Genomic DNA, 16,708 nt, shown 5'->3' on the forward strand with positions numbered 1-16,708 from the left:
CTGGTGCTTTGTATGCACACGTACAGCAGTAAAAATGCTTTCATGAGAGCTGATCGTATCCTTAATATTCTATATCATTTGTATATATATAAAATATAAAGAAAAAATTTGGAGCATACACTCATAAGCTTTTACTTTGTGAAATGCAAAGATATTTTATTACCATAATTTATCAATAGAGTTGACTTTTCATGACGGAGAAAAAGAAGCTATGCTCCTTAAAGTGTATTAGCTCGAGGATATACTTAATTGATTGGTTTATCAAGTAACGTATGGTTTACTTGGAATAAGCAGGACTGAATTTCTGGTTGTGATTTTAATTTTCTAAAGAGTAAAGGTAAACATCTTAGCTTATTCTCTCCGTTACTTCTTTTTAATGATATTATAATACTCATAAGAAATCACCCTCATTGAAAGATGTATCCCACTGAATGAACTGCTTTTGAATGACAGGTAATCTAGTACTTTCCCCAAAGGGGTAAACACTGATATAAATAGCTCTTAGATCAATTTCAGCAACTAACTTTGGTCACATGGAAAGTTATGTGGAATTTCCGTGGAAAGTAATGTATCAATTAGGAAAAGGTATTTTGCTTTAGGTTCACATTTGCTAAGTTGTAAGTTAGTTTACAAAGAAAGGAAGGCTCCGAGGGTCTCTTCACAGAGTCGGAGCCTGCCAGGCAGTCTCCTTTTAAAAGCATCTCTTACTTTTCAAAGGACAGATGAGGAGAACAGGAGAAATCTTATGCTGTAATAATTTTTTAAATATCTTGTAAAACTGATAAATATTTGCCTCTGTATTTCCCATATAACAAAGTAGATAGGTTAAGGGATTGCACAGTATCTTACAAGAGCTCTGACAACAGCTGAATGCCCTGGGACAAAGCATTTCTTCTTGCTATTATGTCCTACTTTGGTTAAGGAGCCTGAAGCAGCAAACTGATGATTGCCTGCCTTATAAGGCATGCCTCCTACATTGATTTGCATAATATTTAAGGAGTCCTGACATCCACTGTGGGCCAACTCCTTTACTTGGGCACCTTGGTATAATGCACAAGGATAACACTGGCCATGCAGTGGTCTCATGATTCTATTATTCTATTATTTTCATTTTTCAGTCATTCATTGGTCTTTAGTATATTCACAAAGTTATACAACCAAAACACTAATGCCAAACTCACTAGAAGTCACTCCCCATATTCGACTTTCCCTCTCTCATAATAACCATTAAGCTACCTTCTGTCTCTATGGATTTAACTATTCTGGAAAGTTCATATAAATGGAATCATATAATGTGTGTCCTTTGTGTCTGGCTACTTTCACTTAGCATAATGTTTTCAAGTTTCATCCATCTTGTAGCATATATTACTACTACATTCCTTTTTATGGCTGAATAATATTCCATTGTATGGTTATGTCCTATTTTCTTTATCCATTCATTGCTTGATGAACATTTATGTTGTTCCCACCTTTTGTCAACATTTGTGTACAAGTTTTCAAGCCTTTTGTCTCCAGACCTAGAAGTGGAATTGCTGGGCCATAGGATAACTCTATGTTTAACTTAAGGAGGAGATGACCTAGAGTTTTCCAAAGTAGCTGTCCCATTTTACATTCTTCCCAGCAATGTGTAAAGGTTTCAATTCATCCATAAACTTTCTCACCAGCACTTGTTGCTGTCCTTCTTTTTGTTTATAGCCATCTTAGTAGGTCTAACATGATACTTCACTGTGGATTTAATTTACATTGCCCTGTTAGCTAATGATGTTGAGCATCTTTTTTGGGCTTAGAGGTCATTTGTATATCTTCTCTGTAGAAATGTCTATTCAGATTCTTTGCTCATTTTCAAGTGGGTTGTCAACTTATTATTGAATTGTTTTAAGTATCCTTTATATATTCTAAGTGCAAGTCCTTCATCAGAGATATGGCTTGAAAATAATGGGTTTCCTTCTCACTTTCCATTGAAGCACAAGTTTTTTATTTCGGCAAAGTCCAAAATAATTTATTTTTTGTTTTGTTGTTTGTGTTTTTGGTATTATAACTAAGAAGGCTTCCACAAATCCAAGGTCTTGAAGATTTACTCCTACATTTTATTCTAAGTGTTTTGTACAATTTTAACGCCTATATTTAGGCCTATAGTCTATTTTTAAGTGTGTGTGTGAAGGGGGATATGAGGAAGGTCCAACTTCATGTTTTCCATGTGGATATCCAGTTGTCCCAGTACTATTTGTTGTACACCCTATTCTTTTCCAACAATTTGTCTTAGGACCCTCATCAAAAATTAATTGCCCATAAATGTTTTCTGGACTTTTAAGTCTATTGTGGTGATCTATGTATCTGTCCTTATTCCACTACTACACATTCTTGATTATTGTAGTTGTGTAGTAAGTTTTGAAATTGGGAAATGTGAGTCTTCCAATATTCTTTTTCAAGATTGCTTTGGTTATTCTGCATCACTTGCATTTCCACATGAATTTTAGGATTAGCTTGCATATTTCTGCAGAAAGAACAGATGGAATTTTCATAGGGATTGAATTGAAACTGTCAAGCAATTGGGAAAATACTGCTATTTTAACACTCAGTCTTCCAGTCCATGAATATGGGTTATCTGTCCATTTATTACATATTTCATTTCTTTCAATGATGTTTTGAATTTTTTAGTGTATACAACTTGCCTTTTTGTTAAATTTATTTCTAATGTTTTTTTTCTGATGCTTTTAGAAATGGATTTTTTTCTTTCATTTTCAGATTTTTCATCACTTGGAGGTAGAAATAAAATTAACTTTTGTATGTTGATCTTGTATCCCGCTAAACTTGTTTATTAGCCTTAATGATTTTTATGGATTCCTTAGGATTTTTCCATATATAATATTATGTTATCTGCAAATATAGCTTTATTTCCTCCTTTCTGATCTTGATGCTGAAGGGTGACAGAATATACAACTCCAAAAACCACTTTGGCATAAGGAGCATTTGAGCTAAAATCACTTGAAAAACAACAGAGATACAAGAAGGGTATGTAATCTCCCCTTTTCCTCCTGAAAACAGGAAATTAAAAACTGCCATGTGAAAGATGCCCTCCCTGTACCACAAGAAAAGAAACATTCTTCTATGAAGAGTCAGAGCCAAGAGAATTCTGTACAAACAGACTTTGTTAAAATAATCCTTATTTTCCTTTAGCCTCCCTGCATTGCTTAGTTACTTTTCCACAATTGCCTCTCTTTGTTCAACCCAATACTAAAGCATGTAGATTTTGCAATTTCTTTGGCTCTTCATTCCTTATGAAGGCTCCCATGTCGCCTAAAACTTATGTAAATTTGTTTTTTTTTTCTCCTATTAATCTGTCTTATGTCAATTTAATTCTCAGGTCCAGCCAAAAAACCCTTAGTGGTTAGAGTTTGCCTCCTTTACAATGCCTATTATTTTTCTTGACTAATTGCACTGGCTAGAACTTCCAGCACAGTGTTAAATAGAATTGGTTCCAGAATACATCTTTGTCTTCTTCCTGAGCTTAGGGTGAAAGCTCTCAGTCTTTTGCCATTAAGAATGATGTCAGCTGTGGGGTTTTTGTTGGTACTCCTTAACATTATTAAGTTCCCTTCTATTCTAAGTTTGTTGAAGATTTTTATCATGCAAAGGGATTGGATTTTGTCAAATGCTTTTTCTGCATCTATTAAGATGAGCATTTGGTTTTTATCCTTCCTATTAATATGGCATATTATTTTGATTGATTTCCATATGTTGAACCAATCTTGCCTTCCTGAGATAAATCCCATTTGATCATGGTACATAATCCTTTTTATATGTTGCTGGATTCACTTTGTTAATATTTTGTTGAGGCTTTTATTATCTATATTCACAAGGGATATTGGTTTGTAGTTTTCTTATGATGTCTTTATCTGATTTAATGTCAAAATAATAATGTCTTCATAGAATGATTTGGGAAGTGTTTTCTCTTAATTTTTGGAAGAGTTTGTGAAAAATTGGTATTGGTTATTCTTTAAATATTTGGTAGAATTCACCAGTGAGGCCCTGTGGGCCTGGGATTTTCTATGTGGAAAAGAGTTTGATTACTAATTCAATTTCTTTACTTATGGATTTATTCTGATTTTCTGTTTCTTCTTGAGTCAATTTTGGTAGTTTATACCTTTCTAGTAATTTGTCTATTTCATCTAGTTTATCTAATTTGTTGGTATGTAATTGTCCATAATATTCCCTTATCACCCTTTTTATTTCTCTAAGGTCTATAGTGATCTTCCCTTTTTCATTCCTGATTTAAGTAACTTGAGACATCTCTCTTTTTTCCTTATTCAGTCTAGCTTAAAGGTTTGTCAATTTTGACCTTTTCAATGAAACAATTTTTAGTTTTGATTTTCTCTATTGTTTTTCTGTTTTCTATTTCATTTATTTTCACTTTAGTCTTTATTATTTTCTTCCTTCTGTTTGCTTTGGGTTTAGTTAGTTCTTTTTCTAGTTTTAGAAGATGAAAAGATGTTCCTTATTTTTTAAAATAGGCATTTATAGCTATACATATCCCTTTATGCACTGCTATAGCTGGATCCCATTAGTTTTCATTGTTGTTTTTGTTTGTTTGTTTTCATTTATTTCTAAGTATTTTCCTGTTTATTACCTTCTGAGTTCTTCTTTGACCCACTAGTTATTTAGGAGTGTGTTTTATTTCCACATACTTGTGAGTCTCCCATATGTTTTGTTATCAATTCCTAATTTCATTCTCTTGTGAATACCATCTTCTCAGTTGGATCTACTACCCTGACCACCGCACTTAATATTGAAACCTGCTTTTTTCTCTTTACCCCCGATTTAGCACTCTCAATTCCCCTTGCCCTGCTGTATTTTTTTCCTCCAAGAGTACTTATCACCATACAATTTACCACAAAATTTATTATGTTTATTATTTATTTTGTATCTCTTTCTGTCCCTTTCCTCTAAAATGTAAGCTCTCCAAGGACAGAAAATGTTTCTGGTTAATTTACTGGTGTATTCCAAGTGCTTAGAGCTGTGCCTGACACAGAATAGGTCCTCAGTAAATATTCAGTGAATAAATGAATTAGTGAATATATGTTAGCCAAATAACAAATGGAGGTTTTAAGACACATTTTAATGAAACTTTTGAGTTACTCCCAAACACATTGTCTCTATCCATTAGACCTCTGTGATGACCCCCTCTTTAGATTCTCTACAGACTTACCAGTATAAGAATGGACAATTTAGGTCTTGACCATACAACATCGTATTTCCTTTAACATGAATGATTATTGAATCATTAAAGCCAATACTAATTTAACCCACCCAAATAAACTACACAATAATATAAATAGTATTTTGCCCCTTTTTCTTTTGCTATATGTGTCATTCAACTTTAATAATGCTGACATTTCCCTCCTAATTTTATGCTTTTACTTTATCTTAATTTTGTTTCACTTAGTAAGCAGGAAAAGTTCTCATGCTTAAATCCTATTTTAAAGCTAATATTTAGTGTGACTCAACTGTTTCAATTAGCTGCCTCAAAATCTATCAACAAGGGTCGATTTTTCTTTTCTTTGCTAGGCTGCCCTTTACATAAAATTGGATGCAAATGGTGATACTAAATCAGCACATGCCACTGTTAGTATAAGTATACTACTTTAACATAGTTACAGCATTTAATAGAGCAAGTACAACTTATAAATAATCAACTTTTAAATATCCAAGAGGCAACTTCCCCTCATAACCTCTCCCTCCTACCCCATCCTTCCCTTTCCTAGGTCCATCCTTATCCTTAGCACTTATAAACCTATAGCAGATAAGAAGTTAAGGCCCAGATAAACTGTAAGAGTTAAAAATCCCCAGGCTGGATCAGTGGCACCATCAGCTCTGCTGAAGTGGGATCTTGAGGCTATAATTCTCTGCAATAATGAAATTGCTTGAGAATAATCATAACAACACTGTCACTGGCATTTGCCATCCTGTTTTCTTATAGTCTTTCAGTTGAGCCACTGCTTCACAAGTAGTAATTCAGTGAGTGGTGAGAGTGAATGTAGTATGGAGAATTGTTAGCTCCTGCTGAAATCCATCATGGCTGGAATACAGAGTTCAGAAATCTAAAGGGGAGTGGGGGGTGGAGCTGCCAGCATTTGTATTACCCAGGAGTTAGGTAACATTAAAAGCCAAAGAGTAGAAAGAGAATAGTATTCTTTCTTAAAAATGAAAAACTGTAATGGTTCTGGTAAGTCTGTTGATTTATATATTTAGTATATAAATGTAAAAAATTGTGTATTTATTAGATGGTATGATATATGTCTTACTGAAGCACGTTACACAACTACACGTATTGCTTTGGAAAGAAGATTTTGATAACTCCTGGAATAAAACAAATTCACAGAAATTAGAAAGGCTACAATTCCTTTGAAAAGGTGATGAGAAGTATTACCAGTCATTAGCAAAGAAAAAATGTGTTTGGATTTCAAAATACCCATGGAATGTTGTATCAAGAAGGCAAGCTGTCAGTCATTTTCATCCCAGGTTTTAACCAATAGCTTTTAAATTGAACTTAATCAAAACAATAATTCCTTAATTTGCTAATTATCTGCCCTGTTAGACTTAACTGAATGTCCATTTCTCTGTGTACATGTGTTTGTGCACCGTGTAAAGCTGATGCCCTTTACCAATGATTTCATGTCTGTAGGAGCAGCTGTGCTGGATGACTATGAGTCTTTACATGGTGGACCAGTATAGAAATTACATACGAATGTCAAAATGATAATACTGAGCTGTGTATGTAGAAGAAAACTCCTCTTACTTACATGGCTAATGCACTATAGTCTAACATTTGTGAGTCGGGTAACTTATATTAACATCAGCCTTTTAAAATCAGTACACAGTGAGGTTTCAGGAATTGTTCATAAGTCTGTACACTTTGTTACAACTTTCTACTGTCTTAAAAAGCAAAAATTCTGCTTATTGTCGTAAATCAGTTTCTTTAATGCCATGACAATTTTTTACTTTTTCAACTTTAGGAAGTGACAAAAAGATGGAAGGAGAAGCTTCCTATTACTTGGGCTTAGCACACCTAGCTGCTGGAGAGTATGAAACAGCATTAACAGTAAGTTGAAGTAAACTTTTAATCATTGCCATTTTTAATTTTTACTTTATTGTATTTATTTTACTTTATTGTATGTTGTTATAAAACCAACAGAAATGGGTGGTCCTCTACCTTTATATAGAGACTAAAGCAGAATAACTGTTCTAGGAGCAGAAAAAAAATTGGTTTTATTGCTTATAGTAGGCAGTGTATAATCAATTACCATGAAGTGCTTTAGGATACATGAAAGTTAAACATATGGAGTAATGTGACCCTCTACACTCATTCCCATATCATTGAGGATGAGAGGATATGGGTTTAAATGATGGCAAAAAGTAAATAGTAAAAAAAAGAAAAGAAAAGGAAAGAAAAACAACCAAATTACAGTAAACTTACGATTTGGGAAATTTTGCTTGGAAAAGACTGTGGTTATTAAGTAGTTGAGTGAATTGCATTGTTATGGACCTTTGTGGGAGGAGGCAGCAAAGATGGAGAGCACCGTTAGTTCCAATCTGAGAAGTAGCCTGCTTCATGATAAAAATCAGTGTGTGCCTATTTTATGACCAGAGTTCATGTGTTTGGCTAAAAAACAAACAAAAATATGTCAAGAGCTATTTTTTCTGTATTATGACAGAAATCATTTTTTCTTTCATTTTTCTCTTAGCTCTAATATATTTCAAGTGTAGCTTCCTATTTCATTTCACATGTATCTCTTGTAATCATTTTATCTGATATACAGTATTGGTTTTATCTTCAGTTTTGAGGATTTCTGATTTGCTGTTTTGGTTAGTCATGCCAAGGAGGATTCTTGTATTTGGGCTAGATATTTTTCTCTGTCACCCTTAAAACTGGGGGGCGGGTGGCTCAGTCGGTTAAGCGTCTGCCTTCGGCTCAGGTCATGATCCCGGGGTTCTGGGATCGAGCCCCACGTCGGGCTCTCTGCTCTGCAGGAAGCCTGCTTCTCCCTCTCCCTCTGCCTGCAGCTGCCCCTGTTTGTGCTCTTTCTCTGTGTCAAATAAATAAAATCTTTAAAAAAAATTGGGTCATCATGGGAAATAGACTATTCTAGATGACTCTTCTGCTTAATAGTTTTTGGTTAATGATATACATTCAGCAATGCTGTGTTCTAGGGAACACAGAAGTCAGCACTTCCCTTTAGGAGCTAATTTAATGAGAATGGCCAACTTGAGGACATAACTATAATTCAAAGCAGGATGAACAGGGCTTTTCTGAGTCCGGAGGTAAGAGTGGTTGATTCCAACACTGACGATCAGGGAGGTTGCATGGAGAGCTTTTGAAGAGCAGGATTTCTACAGACAGAAATTGTGGGAGTCAAGAATGATAGGACATTAGACACAGACAGACAGACACACACACACACACACTCAACATGAACATACTCAGTATGTTTGGGAAGCAATGAATTGTCAAGTGCAGGTATGAAATCAAGATGGAAAATTAGGTGAAAACTAGCTTATAAATTCTCTCTCTCTCTCTCCCTTTCTCTATCTCTCCTGGGCAATGCAAACACATGGCAAAATAAATTCAAGCAATACAATAGAGTTAACATTGAAAAATACACCTTCCCTCCACCCTGGTATTCAGTCTCACTGTTCTTTTCTCAAAGGCAAATGCAGTTACAAGTTTCAGGTTTATCCCTTCAAAAATATTTATATGTATGTATAGCATATAAGTGCATATACATATGTGTTCTTTTTGTTGTTTATGAAATTGTACCATTTTATATGTAGTGTTCTGCATCTTGAGTTAACTTCTTCCTCACTGAGGCATAAAGACATGCCTCATTTTAAAAGGGCCACATGATGTCCCAAGTTATAGTTGTACCATAATGGATGTAACCAGCTCCTGTTGGTGGGCATTTAGGTTATTTCCAATCAAGTTTTATTGCAAAGGTTGTAGCAGTGAACAGCTTTGTGCCAAAGCGAGAGATGATCTACAGAATAAATTCCTAGTGGTGGAAATGCTGGGTCAGGGGAGAGATAAATTATATTATTTTTCTAAACCTCCCTTCAAAGAAGCTTCATCAGTTTACATTCCAACAAAAATAAATGAAGATACCTGCTTCCTTTGGACATTAGGCACATATGTGTAATATGTGTTGTGAATGTTTTTCCAGACCACTGTTTTTTGACCTTACTTATGAAATTTTTCCATGCTGAAATTCCATGACCAAATTTATCAATCTCTTTTTCCATGACTTATGGATGTTCTTAGGAAGACTGTCGTCATTCCAAAATTATTATTTTTTAAATTTTATGGGGGGTTGGAGGGTCTTAAATGCTTTGTTGAAGAGTGTGAAACTCATTTTAAGCAATGTGGGATTTTTAATGATTTTTGATGAGCCTGGTGATGTGATCACATTAATTTATTCACAACTATTTATTAAGTACCTTCTGTATGACAGACATCATGCCAGGCACTGGATCTGATCTATAATTTTAGAAGATAACACTAGTGGTGTGGTCTAGTAATGAATGGATTGAAGAAGCAATATTTGGCATCTAAGGGACAAATTTCTTGAAACTGTTACTCCTTTCAGAAAAGTATTGAAATTGTTCTCCTGAAAGTATGGAAACTATAAACCAAACATGAATCTCATGTTCATATTAGCTGTGTGAACTTGGACAAGTCCCTTAAACTCTCTAAGTCTCAATTGCCTCATCTATCCAAGGGGACTAATAACTATACTTACTTTTTTGAGGGTGTAGTGGATTGAATGGTGGCCACAAATGTCCACTTCCTAATCCCTGGGGTCTGTGATTCTTACCTTATTTGGGAAAAGAGTCTTTGCAGATGTACTTAAGTTAAGGGCCTCGAGATGAGGCAATCATCTTGGATTATCTGGGTGGGCTTTAAATCCAATGACAAGAGGCCTTCTAAGAAAAAGGCAGAAGGAGATTTGAAACAAAGGACAAGAAGACACACATAGGGAGGAGACAGCCACATGAAGATGACGCAGAGATTGGAGTCATGCTGCCAGAAGTCAAGGAATGCCTGGAGCTGCCAGAAGCTGGAAGAGGCAGGAGGATCTTCCCCCAGAGCTTTTGAAAGGAACACAGCTCTGCTGACACCTTGATTTCAGACTTCTAGCCTTCAAAACTGTGAAAGAATCAGTTTCTTTTATGTTAAGCTATTTAGTTTGTGGCAATTTGTTACATCAGTCCTAGGAAGCTAATACGTAGAGTGATTAGGAGAGATCATTTATATAGAGTTTTAAAAGAGTGCCTGCCTTGTATATAATAAACCTTTGGTAATTGTTAGCTTTTATTATTTTTACTCTAACTTAAGTCTCTGGACTTTAGCAGTAGTAGCAAAGATGGAGGGAAGTGGTTTCAGAAGTTATGAAGGACTTGGTAATAGACTAAGTATGGAAAGTAAGGGAGACAGAGGTGCCCAGATGGCCCTAGGTTCCTGGCTGTGAAACTGGATGGATGCTGGGGTCATTTACTAAGCTAGGGAATCCTAACAGATACCCAGGCTTGGGGAGAAATGAGGAGTTCACTTTTGAATATGTTGAATTTGAGGAGTTTGGAGTTATCCAAGGAGAGATCAAATAGTGGTATATGTAGGTCTATAGCTCAAGAGGAAGTCTAGATTGGAGATACTATACACATTTGATACCGTGTAAATATGCAAGTCTTCAGCATATTGAAGCACTGGAGTGGAGATTTCCTAGAGAGAGTTGATAATGATGAATGAAAAAGGCCTAGGGCCAAGCTGGGTGAAGGAGGTGGGGTACAAAGCAGGGGTATCCAGGGAGGTGGGAAGAAAACCAGGAATAGATGATCATATACAAGCCAAGGAAACCGGGCATATCTAAAAGACAGAAATATGCAAACCCCTTCTGCCTCCTATCCCAGGTTTTGGGCTGGAATGAGAGCTCCTTGAAGATATATCCTGTCAGAACTCAACCCCTTCCCCCAGGCATGTACGTTGGTTAGAGTCAGCGTTACTTAATTCTTGTCATTTAATGCTCCATCCAGGGTGGAGGCTTTGGGAAACAGGGCAGACCATAGTCCAGGGCCCAGGCTCACTGCTACAGTAATGAGTAGCCTTTGCAGTTGGGAAGAATGAGGAGCTGTCATCAGAACCCAGGTTTTGCTTGTAGTAGAATATTGTTGTCTTTTTGAAACACAGCTTGCCCAGAAATGAAGGCTTACAGGAACTGAGCTTAAAATTTGGACCAAGTCCATGGGCAGAGCTGCAGGACCAGCGAAGGATCTGTTGTCAGATCTGGATACAAGATGCTGAGAACAAAGTAGAGAAGGCATCAGATTCACAGCTGTACAACAGAAGACGGGGAACAGGTACCAAGAAATCACTGAGGAACAGGAAGCTGGAGTTGGGGTGTGGCTGGGATGGAGAACGGACATGAGCAGTTGGCCCTGATTTGGGCCATGGAGGTCTTCTTGCTCAGGTTGATTTTAGAGGGCAGCCTGTTTTTGCTACTGAAATGAAACAGATTTCCACAAAACCTGATATCTTGCTTTGATTTCTGATTGAAGGTCATGTCTTTTCCTTCTCTCTAATACCTAACTTTAGCCACTTTCCCTGCTTCCTTTCAGAGATAAAAGCACTAAAACCCCACAGTAGGACAGAGCACTCCTGATTTAGTGAATATATTATAAAAAATTACATGATCAATTAATAAATAGGATTAATTCATTGATTGATGAGATATCTGCCCAGTTATCTGATCACAAAGTAAACATTCAACATACAAAAAATTTTTTCTTTTGAAATCCTCTCTTTTCCTACCTCCCCACCCCGTGCAGTATGACCAACACTATCTTCATCTGTTTGAAGGCATGGATGGTGTTGCTGTCACAGTGTGGCTGTGGAGAGGGGTAAGAATGCCCTGAAATCAGCTTGGTCATGTTGGAGCCAGCCAGAGACAGCAGATAGTTAGATTCAGCATTTCCCTCCCCTTTTCATGGTCAGTCTTTCATTCTTGGCTTCAAGTCCATATACTCTTTTTAAAGTTTTAGTAACTTGCTCTACATTTGTCCCTTTCCCTCACGAATTTCTCCCTTTCAATAATGTTCATCTGTTTAAAGATGTTTACGTGATTTGTTCAAAGAAACTTGGCTTAGAGAAACCTGTCACGAGTAAATATTACTGATTAATAGTTCTGACGATCTGAAACAGAAGGGATTTTTGAAATTTTGCTAATGGATCTTAATTTAAGGGCCTTAATCTATTAATAAATGATTAATACATGTAATAGAAAGATATATTGACAAGCATATGAACAGTTTGGTCATCCATTCCTTGCCAATAAAACGTTCTTTATTGGATGAGAGAATAGGGTTAAACTAAGACCAAATAATGGATTTATTTAGGGCTGATATCCCTGCTAATGAAGAAAGGGTATTTGGGGAAGAGAAGTGACAGTTACTCTAATAAACCTGTGCAGGAGGTCATCGAGACCCTGACATTTAAAGGTGAAAATGCTACCTGCATTTATCAGGTGCCGAGAAAAGAAATAGTAATTCCCTTTGGCCATCATCAATTTAGACCTGCACATGTTACAAGTAGAGTAAATTCTGAATTTTAGAAGGTAAATGTATCTTATGAAGTCTTAAAATTTCGAAGAGAAAAATATTTTACTAAAAGTCACATTCAAGGTTTTTGCAAAGTTGGACCCACTTCCACAATCAAATATTGCAACTATAAAGTTAATTTAAGAAAAGGGGAGGGCCTCCCTTAGCACTGTTTTATGCATGAATTTTCTTTCTCTCTAAATATTCCATTCCACTTAATAATTTTAGGAACACTAACTTTAACAATCTTCAGTACATTCAGTGAATTATTTGCTTCTTATTTAGCAATAATGTAGCCTATCAAAAATTATACTATGAAAGTAAAATTCATCATATCGATACTTTGTTTGCTTTTGCAAATAGTACAAGATTCATCACATGTACTATTATTTAATTATTTAGTATATAAAACAATAGCCATCTTTATATTTGCATACTTGTCAGCATCTTTATAATAGCTTAGAATGTTTCTAACATATACATGTTTAACCTAAATCTCTAGCTTTATCAGCAGCATCCCATAGAAAAATGCAAATAAATAATGTATCACAAAAAAATAGTTACACTAATATTCTAGCAACTCATAAATTGTTGATAAATATTAACAATAAAGGGTATGGATAATATTTGTGAAATGATACATTCTTAAGAGTTTCGCTAGGTAATTGAAATTAAATTGTATTTATTCTTTCAACTCAATATATACAAATAAAGGGAAAGTCATTATTTATCAGAAGGCATTTCTAACAAAGGATGACTTATTTGATTTATAATGTTTAGCTGACCAAAGTTTGGGGGGAGATAATTCTTGCAGTTGTTCCTTTCTCTATTTAGTTTTATTACCTTCTGCCTTAAAAGTCACCCCATCCTTGATAGCAGTGGGATCTTGATCCAAATGACAGTCTAGCTGACATACAGATACCTTGGCAGATTCCACAGTAATGTACATCAAACAAGTTTTCCTTGTGGTCACTTTTATAAGTGAAGACTTATCTACCGCCGAAACCGTTGCATAACCCAAATAAATCTGAGTTCCTCACAGCTCACTCTCAGTATATCATATTAAAAGAAAAAAATCCAGCAAGCTAAAAGAAAAGTAATTTCAATTTCTACTTACTTGTCCTCAAAGAACAGTAAAAGAGATAAAATTCTTAACTCCCAGTAATACTATTTTTTAAAATCCTCTCTCCTTCCATTTAAAAAGGTTTTCAATTTGTCTGTCTCTAGATATTCTGAAGCCTGTATCCTCACATCATTCCCTTAACCCAGAGTTCCCTCCTGTATTCCACTCACTCATGATTCACCGCTCCTCTCCTTTCTTCTGTCCTTCTGCCTCTTTTCCTCCCTGATCAAGGAATGCGGGACTCTTTTCAGCAGGCTCATTTCTACTTCTTACATCCCTACTCCCCTCCCCACCCCAAATGATAACTCTGATCTGCATGATAAACCCAGGAGGAGTGGGGCTGGTTTGGGGGAGAAAGGAAGAAATACCAACGCAGGCTGTACCAGAATGAGTAGACTGGGAAAGGGAAGGAAGCAAATACTCTTGCCTTAATTATTTCTTATTCTCTTGCACTTCATGTGACAGATTCTTGAACACATGTCATAAGAAAAAAAAAGTAAAGAAAAAATAATAAAAGGAGAGAGAGGGAAAGAAAGTAAAGAAGCCAAGGCAAAAGAGATATCAAGAAAGAGGCTATCTGAGGCTCTGTCTGTGGTCAGGTCCTTTGTGCATTATTTCAAATACTTCAACTCTGCCGAGTTCTGTACATGTGCAGAATATGATGTTATGATACATTTTTCTGCTGGACTATACCTCCTAATGTATGTGGGCTGAATGGGTTTGTCTGTAAGAGCATTTGCTTCTGTGCATCTGCATGTTTGCCCTTTCCTGTCTGCTTCAGGCTCCATGTAAAGGACTGTTTGGAGCCAGTTTTATACGGTACCATGATACCTGGTTAGAGTTGCCTGGGGTGGATATAAATGCTCACATCTGCTACCAGATCTTTGATTAGAAGTTTGCATGAAGTAAAGGCAGTAAATTGTAGCATTTCTTGAATAAGGAACTCTCAACAGGCTTTTAAAAGTATATTTAACAACTCATTGGAGTGTGAGGGCAACAAAATGGTTAAGATGATGGGCTTTAAAATCAGGCTGATGGAGGACGGAATGCCAGTTTTGCTCCTACCTCATCATGTGACATTGCACAAGCGACTTAACCTTTGGAAGCATTAGTTTCTTCATCTATAAAATGGGGACACTACGACCCTCTAACTCAAACAGCTTTGTGAGAATTAAGTAAGAAAACGTGTGTAGAGTTTGTGGCATAGGATCTAAAATAGAACCATAACTATTATATCACCGTTCATATGCATAACAGACTTATTTTCCAAAGGGCTAAATGGTCAAACATCTATAAAATCACAACTTCTGGGTTTTGCTCTAGGCTCCAGTATTCCCAAACCAGTAGTTAAGAGAATAAAATGTTAAAAGTGTAGGCGAAAGTCTACATCAAAGATGTTGAAGTAGGAGTTTATTTAGGAGCTCTATTACATGATAAAGGGCACCTTTATGTAATATAGTTCAAGTGTACATAGCAATAGCTCCCTAATCATTAAACAGTCAAATATTTGAGCTGACAGTAGGTTTTGATGTACGATCTTTATATGGGAGGTAACTATTGTATAGAAAGAGCTTATGGGGGCGCCTGGGTGGTTCAGTCGGTTAAGTGTCTGTCTTTGGCTCAAGTCATGATCCCAGAGTCCTGAAATCGAGTCCCCCATCAGGCGCTTTGTTCAGTGGGGAGCCTGCTTCTCCCTCTGCTCTTCCCCCACCCTTGTGCGCTTGCATGCACATGCACACTCTCTCTCTCTGTCTATCTCTTTCTCTCTGATAAATAAATAAAAACTTGAAAGAAAGAAAGAAAGAAAGAAAGAAAGAAAGAAAGAAAGAAAGAAAGAAAAGAAAAGAAAAGAAAGAAAGAGCGAAAGAGCCTATGGTGCTCTAACAAATGGGCTAGAAGACATGGATCTTAGTCCCGTGTGCCACATACCAGCTACTGACCTTAGTTTAGTCACTGAACTTCTTGGAGGCTCAGTTTCATGTGTAAAATAGGGATGGCAATGGCAGCTTCGCTTTTTCTTTGTGAAGAGCAAATGGAAAAAACGTATGTTTACACTTTAGACTAGAAACAGTTTTCAAATGTAAGATATTATTACCACAGGCTATGCTATAATTAGCACTGAGTAATGATAGCAATGATTCTCTGGTAGGTAACATTTATTGAGTATCTATTCCAAGTGCTGCTTTATACCTAGTTTTCAACTGTAATTTACTAAATTTATCATATATAAATTACAAAGTGCTTAAATTTATCTTTGTATCAGCACATATTTTTACAATGGAAATGTAATAAACCTACATTGGATAGAAAACTTCTTCCTATTAATTTATTAATAACTTTTCCTTGAGTGAAAGAAAATGGGATTTATCCCCGCAAAAAAGGAATTTGAGTAATTTCTTTATTTAAAGATCAGAGCTATTCACTGCCCATTAAATAGAAGTTGCCTTTACTTGCCAATTAGAAATCATTACTTAAATTTGACCCTTCTGTTCTTGTTTAATGGCCTCAGTATCTGAGGAGAGCTCAGATGCTGGCACAGAGGAAATCATGGCCTCCTTTCCCCAGAGGACCACGGGTTATTATACAAAACATGCAGACAATTCTGCTTGCAGCCAGTTTGCCTCCTGGTACTGTGTAGTTCATCACCAGCTTCTGAAGCATGCTAAAGAGGGCTCGCCACTCAGCTTGAGACGATTCAGGTGTAAGCTCAGAGGTCTCAGCAGTCATTTTCCTGCTTTACATCAGAGTTCTCATCCGCTTTATCCTTTTGTCCCATGACCCACCTCAGGCAGTCTCCTTCTTGGGAATCTAAAAGGAGCAGCTGTTACAGATCCCATTTCCCCCAATTGTTGCCACACGGATCTCCTGTTTAGCATCACCCCCCCTCCACACGCACCCCCACCAGTACACAAATAGCACTTTCTTTCATTCCATACATTCTGC

At 36.3% G+C, this 16,708-nt stretch overlaps 1 protein-coding gene across 1 annotated transcript in view; it reads left to right on the forward strand.

The window, feature by feature from the left end:
* Positions 1 to 16,708, forward strand: part of TTC29 (tetratricopeptide repeat domain 29) — a 190,834-nt gene that overhangs the window by 70,227 nt on the left and 103,899 nt on the right. Inside the window, exon 6 of the mRNA XM_081813113.1 lies at positions 7,014 to 7,099. Coding sequence (XP_081669239.1) covers positions 7,014 to 7,099 — 86 coding nt within the window. The remainder of the gene's footprint in view (positions 1 to 7,013; positions 7,100 to 16,708) is intronic.

Source organism: Leptonychotes weddellii, chromosome 2 (genome assembly GCF_054177405.1).
Source record: "Leptonychotes weddellii isolate Sample4059 chromosome 2, ASM5417740v2, whole genome shotgun sequence".
In the NCBI taxonomy this organism is placed as follows: domain Eukaryota; kingdom Metazoa; phylum Chordata; class Mammalia; order Carnivora; family Phocidae; genus Leptonychotes; species Leptonychotes weddellii.